This window comes from Seriola lalandi, unplaced genomic scaffold (assembly GCF_002814215.2).
Source record: "Seriola lalandi dorsalis isolate HSWRI2012SDOR001 ecotype SW California unplaced genomic scaffold, Sedor1 jcf7180002054736, whole genome shotgun sequence".
Lineage (NCBI taxonomy): Eukaryota > Metazoa > Chordata > Actinopteri > Carangiformes > Carangidae > Seriola > Seriola lalandi.
This window is the reverse complement of record NW_019525289.1, coordinates 967,107-985,385: the sequence shown is the minus strand read 5'-3', so window position 1 is coordinate 985,385 and position 18,279 is coordinate 967,107. Positions and strand designations below refer to the sequence as shown.

General features: G+C 38.8%; 2 protein-coding genes across 3 annotated transcripts in view; one reads left to right on the top strand and one right to left on the bottom strand.

Moving 5' to 3' along the window:
* The window catches only part of LOC111668372 (uncharacterized), a 32,469-nt gene extending 21,634 nt beyond the window's left edge, over positions 1-10,835 (bottom strand). For both annotated transcript variants that reach the window (XM_087178815.1, XM_087178816.1), the window contains exon 1: positions 10,726-10,835. In XM_087178815.1, coding sequence (XP_087034941.1) covers positions 10,726-10,791 — 66 coding nt within the window. In that variant the 5' untranslated portion in view covers positions 10,792-10,835. The remainder of the gene's footprint in view (positions 1-10,725) is intronic.
* LOC111668373 (arylsulfatase I-like) lies at positions 3,467-16,983 on the top strand. The gene is made up of 11 exons (XM_023424417.2): positions 3,467-3,815; positions 6,209-6,413; positions 7,391-7,530; positions 8,519-8,668; positions 10,574-10,648; positions 10,746-10,920; positions 11,666-11,902; positions 12,001-12,147; positions 13,033-13,180; positions 14,013-14,659; positions 14,758-16,983. Exons 2-11 carry the CDS (start codon positions 6,225-6,227, stop codon positions 15,178-15,180), a joined length of 2,331 nt encoding a protein of 776 aa, XP_023280185.1. The 5' UTR covers positions 3,467-3,815; positions 6,209-6,224; the 3' UTR covers positions 15,181-16,983.
* Positions 16,984-18,279: the final 1,296 nt, after the last annotated feature.

The following is an 18,279-nucleotide window of genomic DNA, read 5'->3' as shown; positions in this document are numbered from 1 at the left end:
TGTAGGATATGGAAAAACCTAAAATTATTCAAGAGGAGTCAAAATTATGAGCAGCTATTATGAGAAATTATGTGTTTGTAAGACATTTCTTTAAGTCAAAAATAATAAGGTAAATTTTAACTGCTTATTTTGACTTATTGAAGCAATATTATGAAATAATTTGCCACTTTAAGTCAAAATTGTGACTTAATATCTCATACTACTGACCAAAAAAGTAGAACTTTTAAAATACTATCTGATGCTTTGACCTCGTAGGTCATAATTCAGACAGACAGTCGACATTTGGATTTACTGTCTCATAGTGAGAGTATTTCTTTTTATAGTCATCTGTAAACTTTCATTCTTGTTTATTTTCTCTTTTACAAGCAGAAATGGGCTTTTTGACCTTGAAAGTAAAATTTTGATTAAGTGTCTCATACTACTTACTTGTGAGTATTTCTATTTAGCCTTGTGATGGCCACAGCCACACAGGAGGACAACCACACAGGGTAATATCATTTCAAATCCTAATTCACCTCATTAGTTACCAACATAGGTTATTTTCATCAGTCAACCACACCCAAACAATATCATTTGTAGTCAATAACACCTTAACATTTAATACCATTTTAATTGCTTTATCTGTTTATTTGCTTTAACCTTACATTGGTTTTTATGGAGTGCACACATTTTAACATTGTAGGGTTACATAGGCAATTTTCTGTTTTATGAATCATTTGTTTCTTTGTGTTTAGACATGCCCTTTTCTCCACCAGGAAGGGACGTCTCAACAATCACTAACTCAAGGCTGAGGACTCTTCAATCTGGGAGTCAGCTGATTGGCTCACACCAACTGTAAAGGCCCCATGGGGGAGATTTTGGGTTTAGGTAGCTTTGCTTGCTATTTAGTTCTAGTTAGCGTCCATTTTTTAACCCCTCTGTGTGTTATTTGGTTTGGTCAAGCCACTACATATATGTTCCCTCATGTGTAATTGTTTTGGGTCAGTTTGTTCAGTTAACACGTTGTTTAGTTGTTATCTTGAATATAGTTATGTTTTGTTGACCTCTTTTATTGGCCTAATTATTATACTCTTATTTTGTAATATTCGGGTAAATAAAACCCTGTTTTTTTTCAACAGCAACTCCTGTGTTCTTGTTGCCTCTCTGTTTGGTCCCTGACAAGCCTATTATCTTTCTTCTTTTGTCTTTTCTTTGTCCGGCAGAAATGGGCTTCCATAGCCTCTATGAATCTATCCATGGATACATTTCTTAAAGACCTATAATAATAATAACCATGAAAAGCCTGAACAATTAGTGAGATAGAGAAATTAAAAACATTATCTGTGTGCTTTAAAGTCTGAGTAACAACTGCTGCTCTTTTTAAGGAGCTACAACAATGTCTGGCAACATTCCTTCATGTATTGCTCACTGCCAGTGAATAAGCTCCTAATAAATCACACACCACTTCTTTCACCGCTTTGTTTGTCGGAAACTTGGAGTGGGACATAATGCCGGTCTGGGATGCTCTCCTACAGAGTCAGAGAGTCCCACTGCTGTCTGGACTGCTTGGAGATTTGAAATAGAGAGAAAGAATTTGGAATGACAGAAGTCAGAACAAATAAATTGGACTTTAATGCTTGTTGGAAGGAGTTCTTCCTCCGGGACAAAAGAAAGTTTTCCCTCATTTCTTCCTAATTTTAGTGTTTTAAATAACTGCTGTCAGTCATACATTCCATCAATTCATCCATCCCTCCACCATCCTCAAAAAAGTCACAAATAGTGACTGATCGTAACCTTCAAAATAAAAGCACAGACTGAGGAATTAGCCACAGCTAGTGTCGATCTACTGTTACAATCACATTCTGTACCTGATTTAATAAGGAGTGTCATCATTTGATCTTTGTTGGATATTTTACAGGTAGAACCTAACATCTTATTAGGGCTGGGTATCATCTAAGATGCTTTGAATGTTTAGCGTTTGTTGATTATATTTACATTATTTTTAATCTTGCTCTTACTGCTGCAGTATACCCTATTTCCCATAACGGATAATTGGAGCTTTTGTTTCTTGATTGATCGGGCCTATTTCCGGTCTGATCCTGATTATTTTTGACCGACTTGATGCAGGTTTGCATCTGTAGAGTCCGCTGCGTAAAGAGAGCGAGATTCCTGGTTTCCTCTGGAGTGCCAACTGGCTCCTCTGCCCGCCTAACCAGTCCAGTCTGCAGTCACCCCTCTCGGTTCGGCCGATGTGCTCTCCGCAGTCACACAACCACAAGCGAGGAACTAAGTTATGATGACAATAATGAAAAGATACAAGAAATATACTAAAACAACGCGTTTACCCTATGAACGAATAGGAGCTTTAACCGTGTTCCCATTTTGTCAAGTTAAATAAATTAAATCAAGAATAGCGGATGTTAAGCAATTCAACCTTCAAAATAAAAGTGTCGACATACAGGTAAAAATATTTAAGTTTTTTTTTTTTAAATATAAGTTTTGTACTGAAAAAAATGTGATGAGAGAAGCTATTATTAAGAAACTACTGAGAAAAAGTCAATCTAATGCTGTTCTAATGTGTCTAGTTTGTGTTAGCTAGCTTTACACTAGTGTTAGCTTACAATTAAATGTTAATTTAACATCTGACACATTACCAAATTTAATCAGCATGATAAACACCTTTTTAATATAACATAAAATGCAATTTATAGTCGTACAAATCAGACAATGGCGTAATGACTGTCGGGACAATAATGCCTACAATTATTTATCAATTTATTGACATTTATATCCCATTTTTGTCATCAGTACTATAATTGGTCAATTAATATGACCTGGAAGTAGATATATGATAGAAAACTTTTGGTTTGATTAACCAGTTCTTAAAAAATTGATAGCAATTAATTTGAATTTTTGCTAAAACTGACCTGTCCACTATAAGTCGATGAGCTTTTTAGCAATTGTGTCCTGACAGGCAAAATGTATAAGTAATGTTCCTTTCTACACCAGAAAATAAATAATATTCAAGGCCTTTGAAGCTAAATGAATTAATTAAATGAATTAAGAATTCATTCTTTCAAATTAATTTTTTTATCATAATTTTTTTTATTAATTATTGACATTTCCGTGTTTTTAGGAACAATTTAGTAAGTCTCTTTTTTTCTTTCTTTTTTTTTTTTTGACTACCTAAAAGCCTGATACATAAGTACGGCTATAGTTAAGCATGGCAAAGGTAGGCTAACTATTAGGGTAAGGTTGGGTTCAGGTTTACCATTATAAAAAGAGACTGGTTGGAGTTATAAGGTTCGGTTCAGATTTAGAGAAGGAGAAACACATTTTGAAAGGGAAACAGAGTTTGACCCAACACCTGGAACTAAGGGTTAACAATTAGCAAACTGTAGTTAACTGTTAATTTGGGACATTTTTTTTTTTTTTTAAATCATTTTATTTTGGAGGGAGAGGGGGTAGTTTTAGTTACAAACAAAAATAATTATTAAATTAACACTGCACACCTCCTGTTTGGTTATTGCTTAAAACTGCAACACGCGTTGCAGGAGAGTTTTATTTTGACAGGTCAGACCGGTAGTGTCACCGTGTAGTTGTGTCCGGCTTGACTTTGCTCGCTTTTCATTGGGAGTGTGGACGCTCAGCCTGAAGGAAGGAAGGTTCTGTGGAAACTTGAGGACATGCGGCGTCTTCTACAAACTTTAGTCAAACCGACCCTTTCCCCGAGCTGAAGAAAGATCCGAAGTGTGAAGAATGAACTGAACCGAGGCGGATAGGAAGAGGAGAGGAGGGGGGGAACAGCCGTTCACTCCCATTGATCCTATATCGAGGTATTGATTTTGGGCCTGGCTTTGAAATAACACCGCTGTTTGTTTTTTTTAAGGAATAGATGCAATGGGAAATGTGCTGATTTTAAACATGTCACGGAGCTGTTTATATTATCTGCACTTGGATAAACTATGATGTCAGACTCAAAATCTAAATGAAACCTGAAAATAACAAATACTGTATTTATATTAACGCTCAGTCATTTTTCTTAAACTTGACAAAAGCTGCAGACTTTATTAAAACACATTTCATGCAGGACCAGCCTCTGCTTCCATAGTCTCAACTATCACAGTCAAGGCTGTCACAGGAAAAGCCTTCTGTTGTTCCCATGACCACCAGTATCTGGCCTGATGGGAAACCAGTTCATCACATCAGTAGTAATGGTTTGTGACCATTCAAGCTGAGACAGCTGCTTTGAGTAAGTTCTCACATATCAACACTGATGGCTGCTCTTGGCTTTGAAGTTTGTAAACATGTCTCAGATTATATAGACACAAACAACCTGCTCTCTCCCTTCCTTTCACAGAACAGTAAGATGCATATTAAACTGCAGCGTTCTCTGAGAAAATAGGGTTGAAGACAATAAAAACCTGATGTGAGAAGCTTCATTTTCTATTGTGGTTGACACTCTGTGACACAGAGAGGTTTTTTATTCAACTAACAAACTCTAACTTTTCAGTCAGAGTATGTTGTGGTATTATATTGAATTAGCCTACATTATAATGTAAGCGTTATGACGAAATACAAGTGGCACCTTCAAATATTATGCAATCTAGATTCTACTTGTCCTGAAATGATGTGGATCGCTCGTCAGAAACAGTTTGATAATCGTTTTAAATGTGTAGCAAGCAAAAATACTAAACATTCTCTGGTTCCAGCTTCTCAAATATGATATGATCTGATATTTCTTTTACTTTTTGTCTGATTCATGTAATTGCAAATTGAATATCTTTGGGTTTTGGACTGTTGGTCAAGAAAAACTAACTAAAGCTATTTGAGGGTGTCATCTAGGGCTCTCAGAACGTGTGAACAATATCGTCCACAACTTTTTCACAATTATTGACAAATTAATCAGTTGAGTATTTGATTGAATAACAGATGGATCAGTCAAGAGTGACAATAACTATTAGTTTAAGCTCGAAAATCCATTGCAACACCATTAATAACTCAGGACAGTCTCAACGAACATAGTAAGTTTAGTAGTAATAAATAGTAAATTACCCATTATTTTGCACAAATTAATTTAGTCAATAAACCAGGTTAGTTTTTTAAAAGCAGATTAGGATGATATATACCATCAGTGGAGTAAAAAGTATTCAGATCCTTTACTTAAGTAAAAGAACCAATAGAGTAATGTAAAAATACTCCAAGTCACACATTCAAAAACCTACCTCAATAAAAGTACAGTATTATGAGAAAATGCACTTAACGTATTGAGATTAAAGAAAGGTAGAGCAGATACAATTGCCAGCTGTGACCGATATTTTAATATATAGGAGATTATTAGCTTGTTAATACTGACGCATTAATTATTTAAGCGTTTTTTTCATAATCATTTTAGTATGTAGCTACTCGAGGTGGAGTTAGTACTTTAAATAAAGTTTGGTTCTTTAGTCCAGTTTCATTAACCTGGGAGTCGGGATTCCCACCAAGGGTCACAAGATAAATCTGAGGGCTCATGATATGATTGATGGGGTCAGATTTGTTACACAAATTTGTATTTGAAAAAAAGGTCACCTCTTAAAGGCCTTGAATAGTTAGGCCTCAACTAGAGGTCACAAGCCAAAAAGGTTGGGAACCACCGACTTAATCTTCAAAAATGCATCAAATTTGATAGACTTATTGTTTTTTGTTGAAAATCTTAATCTGGAGATACAGTTACTGTATATCAAATGTAGGTGAGTAAAAAGCAAATTCTGTCCCTGTGAATTGTATTGAAGCTGAGGTATGAAGCAGCATTAGATGTCACTGTACATGTAAAATACAGTAAGTACGGTGCATTGTGTTATGTAAGAGATTCTATAAAATACAGTGAGAGTCGTCACCTAGTCTTGAATCCTGCACTGCTCTGTTTCTGCTCTCTCAGGCACCGCCAATAATTTCATCATTTTTTATTGTTATTTCTCAGTTCCAAAGATTATAAATGGTTAAAAGGCCCTCCTCAGAGTTTTCGCTCTCCCTCTCTAGCAGATGGATGTGTTTCAGATCACAGTTACAGCCAAGTTGGCAAGTCCATCTCAAATGTGGTTTTATGATCTACAGTTAGTCATCCAGCGATGGCATGCTTGTGTGAATTTGTGCCGACTCAAACATTTTTGAGCTATACTTCCCTGGTTCATAGACGTTCTCGCTGCATTGTTATGTTTTTTTTCTTTTCTCTTTTTGTTCCCTGCAGGGCTCCTGTAGTAAAGATGCAGGCTGCCGCCGCTGCTCTGGCTCTGACTGTGCTCAGTGTTCTCTTCAGCCTGGACGGCCTGTGTGCCCACAGGTCCGAACCAAACCAGTGGCAGCACCACAACGACAGAAACACTCAGAATGATGAGACAGAACCGAAGCAGAAGAACCAGCCGCACATCATATTCATCCTCACGGACGACCAGGTGTGTGTGTGTGTGAACGAGCCGGTGTGAGAGTGTGTTTTCTCAAATCTCGAATTTGGCTGATCATGTCGATAGCAGCAATTACATTGCACACATTACAAGTTGTTAAACTTCAAATATATGACACGATTTTTATATAAGAACAGATGATTTCATGCATATTGTGCACTACAAATTATAGGGTCCCAAAAGGATAACATTTGTAATTTAACATTATGGCAAAGTGTGCCAAGTCAAAAGCAATTGAAAATTAGTCAATGGAAAGAAAATGAATGAGCTATTTTGATAATCAGTTAATCATTACAATCATTTTTAAAGGAAAATATGACAAATATCTGCTGGTCCCAGCTTAGATACAATAGAGAGATGGCGAGCTCTGATGCGTGTTAGCATGTGATCTTTACAACCAATTTGAACATGAATTTAAGTTTGAAAGTTACAGCATCTATAGCATGAAAACAAATATTACAGATATAACATATTCATAACTTCAGGTTAGCAAAACCGGTTGCATTATAGTGACTAATTGTTGCTGTCAAAAAGCCACCGAGGGGCTGCTGTCAGGTTGAGTAATGCTACATGCTTCCAATAGAATTACCAGTTTATACAGGTCCAGACAGCTTGTTGTCGAATATTGTTTTCACATGAAATAAAACAAATGTTCCAAGAAAGGTACATACCATAAACTACGCATGGTACGGTAACAGCAAGGTCTGAACACGGTGAGAAACTGTTTGCCTCTCACACAGAGCAGCAACACACCTGAACCTGATTGCCTTGACCTCCTTAACCTCCATCAGTTATCTCACTTATCTCCGCCTGGTGGTCGGTGGTGTAAACAAATAAATACATAGAGCTGGAAATGGTTCCAGGATATAAAGAACCGGACAGGAATTACAAAGTGTGTAACTTTTGTAATGACAACCATAATGAAACAATTAACAGAGCTCGTTAATGCCTCCATGACTCTGTCACAGGGCTTCAATGACATCGGCTACCATAACCCAACCATCAAGACTCCCACTCTGGACAAACTGGCGGCGGAGGGCGTGACGCTGGAGAATTACTACGTCCAGCCCATCTGCACGCCGTCACGCAGCCAGCTCATCACTGGCAGGTACTGATGTCTCTTTACTGACCTCCTGCATCAAACGTGGGCAATGTGTCCGACTGCCTGTTATACAGAGTACTCTAGACAGCGTGCTGGATTTTGAATATATATCTGTGGTCATTGGTGATCAATAAAATATTTGATATTCTTGAGTTAAAGCCACATTGATTTTGTTTTTCTTGTTTTTGTTTTTTTTCTTCTTTTTTAACCCTGTTGAACATGTTTTAATATAAAACTGTACAGCAGTAGTATTTGTTGTAGGGCTGTAGGTTATGATCATTTGTATTTTCAATGAGTCTTTTGCATTTTTTTTTTTTTATTATTTACTTTTATCATTTTTATCAGAAAATAGATAAAGAATAAAGTTTTATTACTTCTTTTTTGTTTTACCAACAGTCCTAAATCCCAAAATACTCAATTTACAGAAACATAAAACAGAGACAAAAAGCAAATCTGCAAATTTTAGACACTGAAACCAGGAAATGTTTAAAAGTTTTGACTAAAAATGACTTAAACCATCATCTGACAAATACTTTGGGCACTGATTTATACACTCTGGTCTTATTTTACTCTGGTTTGACAGACAGATGGTTTCAGGCTATTTTTCAACACCTTTTTACAGCATGTTGTGATTATTAGTTCAAGACTTTATCGATCCTCAGGAAGTAAATTCATGTGTTGGAGAGGCAAAAGAAACAGGTGAAGAGAAAGTGATTATTAAAAATGAAGCTAGATCAAATGAAATTAAAGAAAGAAGTTAAAGTCAAACCCTTCAGATCGGTCTGACACAAAAGACGTGGACGCTGACCAGAGAGCAGAGGAGTTATTGAGTCTGAGGCTCTGGTTCAAATGAGGTAGCTGCTCTGAATAATCTGATTATTGATTAGGCAACCTGAGAATAAATTAGTCCCTGGTTCTGTTGTGAGGCCTAACAGTAAATCCTGTGTGTGAGCATAACAAGCATAACAATAACAAGCCCCCACCCCCCCCCCAGATATCAGATCCACACTGGACTACAGCACTCCATTATCAGACCCAGGCAGCCGAGCTGTCTGCCTTCACACATGGACACGCTGCCTGAGAGGCTCAGAGAGGCCGGATACACCACACATATGGTCGGCAAGTGGCACCTAGGCTTCTACAGGTGAGACGGAGACTGTACGGGTGTTAGTATGGCTGATTATGACTAGGTGTTTTCAATGTTTTGTCACTATTAACAAATAAATTATGATTTAGAAGAAGAAGAAGAAATCAGAGGCTCAAAAGTCTGATATTTTATCATTTAGTTGATGCAGATTGATGATCGATCAGTAACAGCCACACTTGAATTGGGGGTGAAAAGGTTGCTGTCATTGAAAAGGGAGGATGTGATAGATGTTCGGATGGGGATAATTATTTCCTCAAGGGCATTTATAGTGTTGCTCTTGGCTGTACACACAAAAAGTGAGAGGAATAATGGTGTGAACAATGAAAGAACAAGTTCCATCTCCCCCCTAATCTGCTGTTGGAAAGGCATAGGGGGAGGGGGGGGGTTTAGATGCTGTTCAACCATCCAACAAACACGGCGGTTGAAACATACCGACACCTTAAGTTCAGTCTGGGTCCCCGGCCTTTCATCACACACTGTTTCACACGTGGGATGCAGCCGCTATGTTGAACCTCCAGAGTCACGACTCGTAGAACTCAGACTGCTTGTGCTATGAGTTTCACAAATATGAACATATTAATCATCAGATGATCATTTCTGTGCTCAGCTATAAGCTCATTCACCTGCCAGGCTGCTCAGTGTGAGCAGGCGTAATGTAGGATGTGAATATGAATAGATTTGACTCGTGTTGTCAGTTATTGTGGTCATTTTCAAAAAGAATGGCATGTTGTAAAAATAATCCACAACTGAGCATAAAAACACAACCTCAAAAATATGATATCTTCACACTTTGTAAGCAGTTTGTTTTTTATGTCCAAATCCAGCGAAAGGGTCTAACAATCAAAATTAGTGTCATTTGTTTGAATTCAGTCAGACCACCAGTAAAAGGGGGCTGGGTGTTACATTAGAATAAGGAGAGCCTAATAAAGCAGTTTGTGAGCTATCGCTGCAGCTCTGTGAAAGAGTTGGTAATAAGGTGAATAAATAGAGCTGACCCACTGTATATATTGTATTTTTTTGTTTGTTTTGAAGGTTAAAGGTACCCTGTGGGGATTCTGGGCCACAAGCAGCACTATAGAGCAGGGTTATGATGAGTGGGTTCACAAAGCAAGAGGACACAGGTGACGCGATTTATGTTTCTCACCTGTAAATGATTTCACACTCTTCCACTGATCGCTGATTGTAATATGCGAACACAGGGAAGACGACAAGCACAACAAAAAACTAGAATCAGCGCCTCGCGGCTGTCTGTCTCCGCCACTCAGACTAGTTTCAGGTTACACAACTTTTATCCAGTGTCATATAAAATATGAACCATTTGTGTGAAATTTTGTCATAATTTCTGTGTGAAGTCTTGAGTAACGACTAAAAGTGTTTTCTGAGGTCACCGTGACCTTGACCTTTGACCACAAAACTAATCAGTTTGTCTTTGAGTCCAAGCGAACGTTTGAGCCATATTTTAAGGGATTCCCTTGAAGAGTTCTGGAGATATCGCATTCACAAGGCCAAAAACATGTTTTGTGTGGTCACAGTGACCTTGACTTTTGATCCAATCAGTTCATCCTTGAGTCCAAGTGAATGTTTGTGCCAAATTTGAAGAGGTTCTGTCAAGGCGTTACTGAGATACAGTGTCCAAGACGGATGGACGCACGTACAACCCCGAAAACAATAAGCCTCCTATGCATAGAAAGGCGGTTTTGCAAATCTTTTAAAAGGAAGGGAATTCATCAACACTTTGCTTGGGCCTCGTGGTTAGACACAATGTGTTTTGTTGAGAAACTGAGACTGTTAATAGACCTAGAACAAAGCTCCACAGGGTGCCTTAATACCTCTGTACGCTGCACGTGTCTAACAACATGATGGAAATGTGGAGCTCAGTTTACTTTATCACTTTCCCTTCAGGAGAGCATGCCTGCCCACCAGAAAGGGTTTCGACACTTTCTTTGGCTCTTTAACAGGAAGTGTGGATTACTACAGGTAAATTTATTACTATTAGAATTACTAAGTTTGGCAGTTCGCTTTCTGTCTTTATACTCAGTATTTCAATAACTCACATTTCTCCATCTGTCTCCAGTTATGGGTCCTGTGATGGCCCAGGGTTGTGCGGGTATGATCTTCATGATGACGAGGGCGTGGCGTGGGGCCAGGAAGGGAAATACTCCACCACGCTGTTCACTCAGAGAGCTCGCAAGATCCTCGAGAGTCACGACCCTGCCGACAGGCCGCTCTTCCTGCTGCTCTCCCTCCAGGTATCACGCTAAAGTCTGATACATCAGAAATGTGTCAATGAGAGCATGTTGAACCATCATACAGAGAGAAAACTTTTTATTCATGAATAGCTGCATAAAATAGGTCAGATACAATACAGCCCGACATGTGTTTTGACGCTGCGTTAGTTTATGTCTGGATGTGAGCTGTCAGAGAAGTTGGAAAAACACAGAGGCCACATTAAAGTGTTTGTTTGCCTGTCTATGAGCATCAGAAACTAATTTGGAGACCGTTTGGCTCATACGGACTCTAACCGTTAAATTAAAAGCACGCCACACAGAAAATGTAACTTGATGTTAAAAGCGTTGTAACTCAAAAGAAAAAGAGAAGAAGAGATATTTGTTTGTTCTCGATCTTTGTGGGAAGCTGTGCTCATTTGATTAAAAGTTTTTCAGCTTAGGGGGGATTCGAGAAAATATAGCCAATGTCCTGGCAAGGAGCAGCAAAATAAAGGGCTGTTTTATTTTCCCTGTTAAGGCGTTCCAACATATGCACCATGAATTAGTGCCGTGGGCCATTCTGGGAAATTTAAGACATCACTAACTGAAGTAGAGGTAGATGAGAAAATTGAGGAACATGGGTTAACATAAAAAAAAACCTTATGAAATAACTATAACATAGCTGGTAAGGATTATACAGTTTATCTAAGAATCAAGGTGCTTCCCTTTTCAGAACTTTGAAAAGCTCACTGTATTTCTCTAAACTGTGAGAACATGTTTCCACCAGGCAGTCCACACTCCTCTACAGCCTCCTAAGCCTTACATCTACCCCTACCGTGACATGGCTAACGTTGCCAGGAGAAAGTTTGCCGCCATGGTTTCCACAGTGGACGAAGCGGTCCGAAACGTCACCTACGCCCTCAGAAAGTACGGATACTACAAGAACAGTGTCATCATCTACTCCACGGACAACGGTGCCCAGCCGTTTACAGGAGGCAGCAACTGGCCACTGCGAGGCCGTAAGGTATCATTAACGAACTGTATTTCTGCCACAGTTTCATGCACTTAAGAAATTTATTTTAACATATTTATAACAAATTAACTTCATTGCTGTGTTTTCAGGGTACATATTGGGAGGGTGGAGTCCGCGGTGTGGCATTTGTACACAGTCCTCTGCTGAGACGCAGGAGACGCGTCTCCAAAGCTCTGCTCCACATCACTGACTGGTTCCCCACGCTGGTGAGCCTGGCCGGGGGAAACATCAGCCAGGTCAGTGGAGCTCGGTACTTTCCTATAACAACATATGTGTTGCATTCTTGCTATTTCTTACCCTTTTTAGGACTTTTGAATGTGCTTTTGGCTTTGATGCTTATCTTCAGGCCTGTCTTTACAGTGACTGTTAGATAGTAAAGGTCAGATACCGGACCATTTTTTATTGTGCTGCAAAACAGACCAGAGATAAGGATGCATTTCTCACCATGGACATCCAAGCTACCAATATAAGCACTCATGTCGCTGTAAACCTGTTCAGAGTCGACTGGATTCAGGGTTCTGTATGTTTTTTTTTCCAGTTGTCTGCTATAATTTGCTCTGTAGTAACTTGACTGACTCTGTATCCACTACTGATTTTATCTCAATGGATGAGTTTATTTGTTGTCACAGTCAGCAGTGATATGGCTTCAGACTTTACTGAAGTTCAGGTTACAATGCTACTGTAAAACTCTCATTACTTGACTGTCATGTAGATAAATGTGCTCTTGACTTATTGCGATGAGTGCACTTTTCCCAAACATTGGCTTAATACACGCTTTGTGCTTAGATCAGACATAAATTTCTTTCATTGGCAAGCCAGTGCAGTGTGTGTTCAGCTCCCAAAAAGCTTTATTGGCTTCATATGAAAGTAGGTTTCCATTGGAGAAACACATGAGCAAGACTATTACCAATCAGCGCACATACAGTATCTGACTCATCCAGACACTCTGTAGCCTTTGTTACCAAAGGGAATTTGTAATTATTTACTCCTGTGTGGTGAATGTACAAGTACTTCTTCTGGCAACATTCTGGTTTCATAGTATCTTCTTTCACTCATAAAAAGAGACCTTTCCTTACCTTGCTTTGTATTCTTTGTGATGTATGTACTTGTCTCCTCCTCAGAGTCAGGGCCTGGATGGTTTTGATGTTTGGCCCACCATCAGCGAAGGGAAGGAGTCACCTCGTCAGGAGATCCTTCACAACATCGACCCCCTGCACAAACCTCCGGTTCAAACCACGACCTGGGACGTGGGCACAGAGGACGCCTCAGGTAACTAACAGGACAACATCAAACGTTGTTGTACTCAACAGCCACTGTAAAGGTAAAGGTATTACAGGTGTTTACTCGGGTTACAGAGCACCAGTTATTTTTAGTGGAAACAGTAACAGTATCAGTGAAAAGCAGGATAGTTCAAAGGCAAGTGTATTTTACTTGTTCTGACATTTTATGTCTTTGAAATAAACAGTATTATTTTTAAGTATGAAATCTTGAGCTTGGAAAAAAATTGCTTAGATTAAGCTTTCAACCACATCTCATGTCTTCTATCAGCGGATAGAGTCTGCTCAGTAGTCCTGTATATTAGTAATGAACTGTATACAGTACTTTGCAAAGGTTTAAGGAATGATTCCGTGAATAGTTTTTATTTATCAATAAATGCAAAACAAGGTGTAGTAAACAGAAAAACCTAAATCAAATCAATATTTGTTGAGACCACCTTTTGCCTTTATAACAGCACCAGTTTAATTTGTGCACACTTAGTAGGTAGGTTATATAAAGCACATGACAATTTGCATAATAGGAAGACAAGAAAAGAAGGAAAGGAATTAGTGAAATAATAAACCCAAGCAAAGAAAACAGGAAAAAAGAAGGAATATATAATTCAAAGGAAGTGACAGCAAAAGAGAGACATATAGTGCCAAAAGGAGTGAAGACAGAAATGTAGATATAAAGGAAGGAAGCATGTAAGCACCAGCAGCCCTTACAGAAAACTAAGTGATATAAAAAAGGACTAAAAGTAAACTCACACAGCATCAGAAAAGCTGAAAGCAAAGGTTAAAGGAGTGTTTTCTTTATATGTGTCATTTGTGTGTTTTTTTATCAGTACACTCATCAAAAGGTCCAACATTTAAGAAGCCAAAGAAGAAGAAGAAGAAAATTCTGAGGCAGCAACCAAAGCAAAAGTCAGCGTTCAGGTTAAAAACCACCAAGAAACCTCAGACATTTTCCCATCATGCTGCTAAACCTAAACCCAGACCTAAATCCAAGCCCCCTCCCAAACTGAAGCATAAGCCCCTCCCAAAATCAAAGCCCATACCTAAACCCAAGACCAAAGCCTACCAGCATCAGTTCCTGTCCCACTACAGGCCTCATCAGGAGTCCCACTCCAGTGGTGCTCCATCAGTGTCAGGAATGTCCCGACTCAGATCTCAGCCTCAGGTTCAGTCACGTTTAAGGACAAAATCCAAGCGGGCGTCGTCCCAGAAGCAGCACTTGTCAGGGTCAGGATCACCTCAGCCAAAATCCAAGATCCAATATCCACAGCTCAGATTACATTTAAAGACTAAGTCCAGGAGGATGTTATCCCAATACCAGAACACGTCCCAGCCGATGTCATCCCATCCAGTGCCCCAGTTTAGGCCTCAGTTATCCCAGCCGGTGTGGGACACATCAGTCCAGGCTGCTATCAGAGTCGGGGACTGGAAGCTGCTAACAGGAGACCCAGGCCATGGAGACTGGGTCCCCCCACAGGTATTGTAACACATTTAGACCAATGTTTGTAGGATTATTTTTACTCTGATTCAAATTGATCATGAATTAATCATCACGATTAAAATTCTGATCCTCAGGTACTCGCCACTCTCCCTGGTCGCTGGTGGAACCTTGAACGCACCCTCTCGTCTTCCTACAAATCCTCCTACCACAAAAACATCTGGCTGTTCAACATCACAGGCGACCCGTATGAGCGGCACGACATGGCAGACCAAAGGCCAGATGTGGTCCAACAGCTGCTGGCCCGGCTTGCTCACTACAACCAAACAGCCGTTCCAGTTTACTTCCCCCCTGACGACCCTCGAGCCAATCCCAACGAGCACGGCGGCGCCTGGGTGCCCTGGGTGGAGGAAGAGGAGGGCGAGGAGGGAAAATATCAAGGGGTGTACAAGAAAGGCAAGAACAGCAAGAAGAAGAGGAAGAAGACAAGGTGCCGGCTGTGCAAGCTGAAGTCGTTCTTTCTGAAACTGAACACCAGGATGATGTCCAATCGGATCTGAGGTGTCGACTCCGATTTTTAACTATCAGATGAATGTGTCAAAGACTTCAACATTTTGAAATGTTGTATTTTCAATGTTCCATCTTCACTTCTTAAACCCAGTGAAAAAAAGTGGTCACCAGGTGGGTTAACTCCACTACATTCAGCTTAAGTAAACCTCTTTCTTACATGTCCATTCACTGGCTTCTCTCTGCTACTTGTTCCTCTAAAAATCTACATGATAGTCATACATGCAGCCGTGCTGTAAATGATCTGGTAATTAGGGATCTGAGGTGTCACTGACAGTCCAGCTGGATTGTAAAGACATTTTCACTGAAATTTAAAGGGTCAGTCCACTCAATATACTAACACATATTATCTCACTTAGCCAGGGAGACAGTCTGTTTTACAATATTTTGAAAATTGGTCTGCTGTCAACCTAATATGATCGAGTCTTACTAGAAGCATTTTTTCCTGTTACAAGTTTTCAGTATAAAAACATTGATGATAGTGAGGTCTGTGAACTATTCTGAGCAAGTATTTGGGACTAAATTTCCATGTCCATACTTCCAGTAGAAATGAATGCAGACATAAATACCACCATATTAATGTCTGCATGGCTGGATAACTGAACTTTAAATTACAACAGGATGCCAGAGGTGGTTTTCTAACCTCTGTTCTCAGAGGTTGTGACTGCTGTTATTTTCATTGTGTCAACTGTTTCTTCGTTATTTTTTATTCCATTTCATTTTCATCACTTACTGACAGAGTTCTTGGCACGAGGACTGACTGTGTGACAGTAAAATGTGTATTGACACTGTAAATGATTTAATTATGTTAAACTATAAACAGAAAACTAGCATTTTCAAGAATCTGTTATTAAAGTGATGTTGACAGATTTTACTGTATGTTTACATCCAGAATTCATATACTTAAAAATCCTAATTTAGGGTTTAGAAGCAGATGTTTATAGTGACAGTGCATGATCATGATAATTATATATGACTTTGTTGTTTTTCTTTGTCTGCCATAAACAAGAAAACATTACAAAGGAGTTTTTAATATATTTGTTTTTAGATATTATCAGTTTAGTTCCACATTGCAGTGATTTCAGATGTTTTTCTATTATTTGTTTTTAGTTGTTATAATGTGTTTACATATTACTATGGCTGAAACAGGCCTTTGGATACTGTGGTTTTTTGAATGTACTGACAGTAGCAAGCATCTTTTGACTATGAATTTACAGTATATGTTTTTAATTCACTACATCTTACTGTGAACAGCAGAAACTTTAATTTGAACATAGTAATTTACCTATTTGGCCCTATATAATATTTTAATATTTATATGCTTTATACAAATCAGCATTTAAGTTTCAGGGGAAACGTTGAATTATTTGCTCTGGTTCTACTGCTCCTCAACACAAGATGATCTCTTCAGTCCATTGAAGACATACAGTACACAAAATGAGCCAGTTGAACACAGTAGCTGCCATTCACCTCTAATGTAAAGATCCTAATGATTTTGTGTTGTCACTTAAAGCTTATGTATTCAAAAAATAGAGAGAAGGAGGTAAAATGTGTTACAGCAAAAGTTTTACCATCATAAGAAACATCTTTGAAGTTAGATGTTGGTTTTCCACTTGAGCAAGACACCTAACCTCTAAATATTTCAGTGTATTTGCTCAATATCTAACAAACCACGTCTGTGGCTGTTCTGCAACAGTGCACGGCAGTGTGAGTGTGGAGCAGAGAGTTCCTGAGAAACACTTTAAATGGACGCTTGATTCCTCCACCCTGAGTAAATAAAGGTAAAATCAGATCAACAGCGACTCTGTCCTTTTATTTTATGTATGCTGGCTACATGCCATTGCTTTTACTAATAAGACTCAATAAAAAAAATAAGGACGTGTATATTGTAGTGAAATGTTTTATGTTTTTATATGTTTTTTTAAGTCTTTTACGTATGATACTATATACTTTCAGTGCAGGCCTATAGTTAAATAAGTTCATATGGCTATGAAAGGCTTCCCTGTCACTGTCTGACTTATTTTGTATAATTACAGGGTCAGGGTACATGTCACAATTCACACTTGAATATCTTAAGTTCTCATTTTATGACCTAAATCTGACTCGAGCACAAGTGTCAAGTCTGTACCGCGGATACAAACTGCCAAGATTATTGATGCATTAATATTTCATACTAATTGTTCATGAAAGCCATGAATGCCAGCACATTAAACATGGCTGATTTATACATGCTGCACACACAAAAAGTTAAGGATGGCTATTCTTTTAATAAGAATTACAAATCTGAGGATCATTATATGTTCATGTTTCTAAATCAGTCCAAATGCTCTCATGCTAGTACAACTTCAAATCCTGCACAATAAATGTACACAGAATAAAACTATTAGAAACGTAGCCTACGTTTTGTTACATAGTGTACAGTATATTAGAAACACAATTTAACCACTAGGTGGTGCCAGTTATCAACAATCCCTGCAGTTCACAGTCTCCCGAGCTTTTCCCTTCATTTGTAAATTATACACACACACACACACACACACACACACACACACTTGGGCTACAATTGGATTTTCCACGCTTGCTGTCGCCTTCCTACTTCACACTGTTTCCACTAAGAATTCTTTTGTCCCTGAACAGATGTGGGGTTATGTAATCCTCTGGGATTAAAATATCATTTAGTTCAGGAAGTTGCTGGTTCTGCTGAGGAGCTGCTGGTTAGATGCCCACACCAAAAAGTGAGCGTGCTGCTGATGTGCCTTTGAACAAACATAATGAAATGTGTAGAGAAGGGATCAGCAACTAGGTTTAACCGTGGGCCAGACCCCCCCCCCCCCCCCCCCCCCCCCTTGAAATGTAATGGATGGGCTGTCCAGCCTCCATACAGAGTGACCTGTATCATTCATGGGTAAACAAAAATACAGTTGCTATTGTTGCCTTAGAAACCTGCTACTTATTTATGGTCGAGATACAAATCACTGATCATATTTGTCGATACAAGGTCATATCTATTGGGATTTACAACAGTCTGTTATTTACATTGTTATCTACAATAGATTAGTGCAAAATTATGCAAAACCTTTGATGCAAACTAT

Coding starts and splice junctions, on each gene's coding strand:
- LOC111668373 (XM_023424417.2), top strand. CDS start 6,225: ATGCAGGCTGCCGCCGCTGCTCTGGCTCTGACTGTGCTCAGTGTTCTC. Junction 10,649..10,745: donor GGAAGTGTGGATTACTACAG/GTAAATTTATTA, acceptor ATCTGTCTCCAG/TTATGGGTCCTGTGATGGCC. Junction 13,181..14,012: donor GGGCACAGAGGACGCCTCAG/GTAACTAACAGG, acceptor TTTTTTTATCAG/TACACTCATCAAAAGGTCCA.